Source organism: Triticum dicoccoides, chromosome 4B (assembly GCF_002162155.2).
Source record: "Triticum dicoccoides isolate Atlit2015 ecotype Zavitan chromosome 4B, WEW_v2.0, whole genome shotgun sequence".
NCBI classification, from domain to species: domain Eukaryota; kingdom Viridiplantae; phylum Streptophyta; class Magnoliopsida; order Poales; family Poaceae; genus Triticum; species Triticum dicoccoides.
In genome coordinates this window covers 667221561-667226585 of record NC_041387.1, presented here as the reverse complement: position 1 = coordinate 667226585, position 5025 = coordinate 667221561, and the positions used below count along the sequence as shown (strand labels likewise).

General features: G+C 46.4%; 1 protein-coding gene across 2 annotated transcripts; it reads left to right on the top strand.

Moving 5' to 3' along the window:
- The first annotated feature begins 558 nt into the window (after window positions 1-558).
- LOC119292212 lies at window positions 559-5019 on the top strand. 2 transcript variants are annotated; one of them, XM_037571041.1, is made up of 5 exons: window positions 559-912; window positions 1057-1202; window positions 1444-1587; window positions 1693-2005; window positions 3563-5019. In XM_037571041.1, the coding sequence occupies exons 2-5, from the start codon at window positions 1086-1088 to the stop codon at window positions 4978-4980; spliced, it is 1992 nt and encodes a 663-aa protein (XP_037426938.1). In that variant the 5' UTR covers window positions 559-912; window positions 1057-1085; the 3' UTR covers window positions 4981-5019. The 2 variants fall into 2 exon arrangements, with proteins under 2 accessions (XP_037426938.1, XP_037426937.1); XM_037571040.1 differs by having other exon boundaries at window positions 1047-1202.
- The last annotated feature ends 6 nt before the right edge of the window (window positions 5020-5025 follow it).

Sequence of the window (5025 nt, the reverse complement as noted above, 5' to 3'; positions counted from 1 at the left end):
GCCCAAGATATCATCATCCCTCCTTGATCCTAGTACCACCAAGGAATTCCACACCAAAGCAAACCCAGTTGACCAGTCAATACTACAATGTTTTAAATAGCGGGCTATGGCATACAGCGGCAACCCTTGAAAACAGCTATAGCGGCAAATTGTACATGAAATCATTTAGCGGCAACATACTCAAACAGCTATAGCGGGGCTACAGCCGGCTATTTGAAACTATGGTCGATAGCCAGCACCTAATTTCTGCAGGAAAAATCACAGCCAGTCAAAACCCCGTTTAACTTGAAAGCTCATGGTGAGAAGTATAATTCACAGGCTCTGTAGCAGTAGTACCACCAAATGGAAGTGCAGTGGTAGGAGCGGAAGGAAGGGATCCGAATTCACAGCAGCGGCAGTAGTTGCAAAGACCCAAGCTTTTGGAGGAGAAAAGCAAACAGTGCATTGCAGCTGCAGCCAGAGAGAGAGAGAGAGAGAGCAGAGCAGTGCTCACTCTACCAGTAAAAAAATAAGTACTCCTGCTCCAAAAGAGAGAGCAGCGGCTGCAGCAGAGAAGCAGAGAGGAGAAAAGCAGGAGAGAGAGAGTGGGAGAGGGGACAGGTGAGACGGGACAGCGGCACCCATAGCAACCACAGCTCCGTGGAGACCCAGATCGGCGCGGCTCCTCGCTCGCTGTCCAGCGGTAAAAAGGAGCAGATTCATCGCAGATAGATAGATAGATTAGGGGGAGGAAGAAAACAACTGGGCGCAACAGCGACGGCCGAGATGTGGTGAAAGAGAGAGCTGCTCCTGCCTGCCTGGGGAAAGAAAGAGAGAGAGAGAGAGAGAGAGTAGAGCAAGGAAAAACATCACAAGAAAAGCATGCACAAACGAGGAGGAGGAGGCGACCAGTAGCCAGCCCCTGATTCCGCGGTGAGTATGTTTTCTCGTTTCAATCCATGGTTTATTTTCTTTGCCTGCTTCATCGTCCTGCCGCTAGATTTGTTTGATCTGAATTAGCTTTTCTGCCGGCTGCTTGGTTGGTTGGTTGTTGTTGTTGGGTACAGTCCAGTCCAGTCCAGTCCAGTCCAGGGAGGGGGAGGATCATGGCCGCCGTCATGGATTTGGATCTCAACTGCGCGCCGCCGTCGCCGGAGCCGGCGCCCCAGGACCACCGCCTCGCCCACGCAATGCTCCGCCAAGAACACGCCTACCGCCACCAGGTGCCTCCCCCTCCCTTCCCCTGCTTACCTACTTGCTCCACCCCTAAAAAATCTCTTCTTTCCTTTTCTTTCCTCACTAGCCAGCCCGTGTAAATCACGATTAAAAATAATATACCCACGAATAAAAGTCAATTATTTCCGCAATTTGTTCCACAGATGGGATATACATAAAGCTAATTTGGTTTTTGCACTGCCAAAAATTCCCCTTGCTCATGTGGTTGCATCTGGTTGTGGTTTGTAGGTGGAGGACCTGCACAGGCTGTATTGGGCGCAGAGGAATCTCCGGCCGGATGCCCCCTTCTGGGAGCAATCCCACGACGTCCTCTACCCCATTCCCACCCGTTCCACGGCCATGGCCACTTCCTCCCGATCCCACATCCACACGGTGAGCTACGCTATGCTATTCAGGCCAGGCCCAAACAGGAATCGCCTAAGCTTTCCCCAAATCCCTGTTGCTAAATCCACAAGTCTCTCTGCCTTTCTGCCGCAGATTGATCCGGATCCGTCAGGAGGCAAGCAGGCCATCTGGTGTGGCAATGGGGTCGCAGGGAGTTTGGGTGCTGGGGAGGGTTCTTCTGCCAGGAGGAAACCTGACCATGGTGGTGGTGTGCAGGGGAGGTCGTCTGGTTATCGCCGTATGATCGATCTAGAGAAGCCGGCGATGTCCGAGGACGACGACGATGATGATGATGTGGAGATCTTGTCTCCTGCTCGGTTCAGTGACTATGCCAAGCGCAGTGCTGGGTTTGTGGATAATTCCCAGTGTTATCAGAGGGAAAATGCTGCTGCCCATGTCCGTTTTGGTGAGTTAAAAGGGAGAATCCTCCGTGCCCTGCCCTGCCCTGCCCTGCCTAGTTATGTTAATATAACTATCATTGTCTGCTTTGGTAGAGTAAAACAGCTTTTGTCAAGCAAAACTAAAGAAATGCAGAACCGAATGCCTTCCTAATAATGAGTTCTTCTGATAGAAATAGAATGGTCTTTGATATTATAACTCAGATTGTTCTTCTAAAATGAATCTGTGAGTAATGAATCTTGATTAATAAAAGTAGGCTGCAGTTATGTGCTTTAGGATCAAATTTATGTCCTGCAGGGTTGCATTGTCAATAATGTTCACTTCACAGTTCACACCATGGCATTCTTTTGTAGGCTAATTTATTCTAAGATTTTTTTTTACTCATTTCCTTCTCCACATGCCCAACCTTTTATTTTCAGAGTAAAAGAACAGGATGGCCGGAAAATTCTACGTACCACTTACGTAATTGTGTGTTATGCTAGCTCCAGTTTTGTACAGTATAGCTTTTACGTATGATGTAATTTAGTCTTGGTTTGCTGAAACATCCATTTAGCTTAGTTCGAAGAAAACATCCAGTTAGCTTATTTATAGGTAAAACATCCATTTAGCTTCAACGGAATGTGCTCTTATTGTAATTCTCTATACTCGTACAAAATAACCTCTAGTCAGTTGCAAGCCTGGATCTCTCTTTCAGTTTTGTTCAGTCAGTTGCAAGCCTGGATCTCTCTTTCAGTTTGTTCAGTCAGTTGCAAGCCTGGATCTGTCTTTCAGTTTGTTTTTCTGCGCAACAGTTCATTTGTTTATCTTGATGATACATGAAAATGAAAAGGCTTCTTTGATTTATTTATTTTCCTGTCTTTACATGAGTTCCTTTATCCATTGTACAAGAGTCTAAGAGACACAGTATTATTACTTATTACACTTTAATGATAGCTCATTTAATAACTAATGCCTGACAACACTAAGAGATTGTAAATTGGCCAAGTTTATCTGCTATCAGACCAGATGCTGTGTTGCCTGTATTTCATCTTTTTTGTCAATGGCAACCCATTAAAGTATTAATCGAGTCTATATGCACAAAACATACACTATAATGTTCTCTTATTGGCCAAAGAAGTTCGTGAATTACGGAATTTAGAAGTGCAAGCGATTTGATAAGGGATGTTAGATTGCATCCTCTGCATTTTGATCATTGTTTACCTAATCATTACCACTACAAATTTGTGTTCATTTCAATTAGCATAGCATAAATGTTCCATGTTCCATCAGAAATATAATTGCCCTCGCTAAATATATTTTTTTATGAGTAATGTTTCATTCAGACTGGAAGAAAACTAACCCGTTGAGTAGAACAACATATCATAATGTTTTTGTACATCATTATAACTAGATGTGTTCCCAGCTTTCTGTATGACTGTAGTTAGTGTAGTGCTTATCATTTAGTGAATTCCTTTTCTTGTGCAGACATCTTGGACTGCATCTTATTTATTGCTTTCTGTAACTCCACTGGAAAAGTTTGAGATTCTGTTGGGGTATTTGCTTGACTCTGTTTATCACCTTTCAGGTTCAACTGGATCTAGCGATACCCCAGACAGTCATTCACCAGTCAAAGCAAAGGCTACTGCATCTGGCCGCATGCTTATCGACCTGAATATAGCTCAAGAAGATGATTTAAATGTTTGCCCTGATTCTTCCAAAAACGTGTTCTGTTCTCTTTTGGCTAGTTCAAGAACAATGCAATCAGGAGAAGGTTGCAGCAACTCCAGCAAAGCATTCCACATCGGAGGTGAATCTAGCATTGGATCCTCAAAAGGGTCTTCGATCACAGTTGCGGCATCAATGCCGGCCCCAGACAGCACAAGGGGAGTGATGGCCAGAGGAGGTATTTGTGACCCACAGAGCAGTTCTAAGCCTTTCCGTGTGGAGGCTTCAAATCATGACGTGCGTCTCAGAGGAAATATCCAGCACCAACATACGCTAGATAATGTCTCTGGAATGAGTTCTCAGGCCTCTATGGAAATTCCACGTGAAGAGATGTCAGTTAGGGCGAGCGGTCGACATTCTTCTTCTTCTTCAGATTTACGAAAAATAGGAGGACAAACAGCTGTGTATAGGGAGTGCCAAGAGGAGAGTCTAGCAGTAATCTGTGATGATGAAATGGAGGGTTTTGACTTGAATGTGTCAGTTGGAAGCATCGAGCTCCCATCGATGATGGATAGCAGTCCCAGAGAGAAACATGCAAGTAGTAGTGATGGTGTTGACAAGCTTCTAAGTCATTACTTTACTGAGGATAAGGTCCAGGAAAACATTTCTTCCCTTGAATGTCCAACTGTCATAGACCAACAACACATGGCTGAGAGTATGGATGGTAAAAGTGTACGGTCGCCAGACTCTGGAGTTGCAACAAACAGGTCGATGTCGATTCCAGAAACTCCTCAAGGTCGTGACTACGCTTGTCCAAGATTGAGACCATCAAGTAACGGAGAATCAAATTCTATGAACGCGCCCATCACATATCAAGTTGTGGCAGAAGATGAGCTACTAGCGTCCACAGCAGCTCAGACACTCGTTTCCTTATTCACGGATAGCGCTGCGTGGATCACAGACAGCCACTGCAGCAACAACCAGGCAGATGCTCAGGATGGAGGCGATGAACCGCAGGTCTCGCTGGACTCTTTCGAGGAAGGCGTGATGAACCTAGAGGCTCTGAGAGACGACGGTGATTCAGTCACCGTGACAGCGCCGGACAAGGACGGGCCTTCGTGTGGGATCAAGCTGAGGAGAGGGAGGGGGATGAGAGACTTCCAGAGGGAGATATTGCCCGGGCTGGTCTCCCTCGCGAGGCACGAGATATGCGACGACTTGCATGCTATAGGGTATGAGATCAGGAAGACCAGGCAGAGGAGGGCGCCCGGGGACAAGTACGGCCCGTCGACCCGGTCAAGGCTGCCTCGGCGTTGCTCCAATGCATGGAACTACTGAGGGTTTTTCCATACCGAAGCACCGGCGAAGCGCAATGCCGACGAA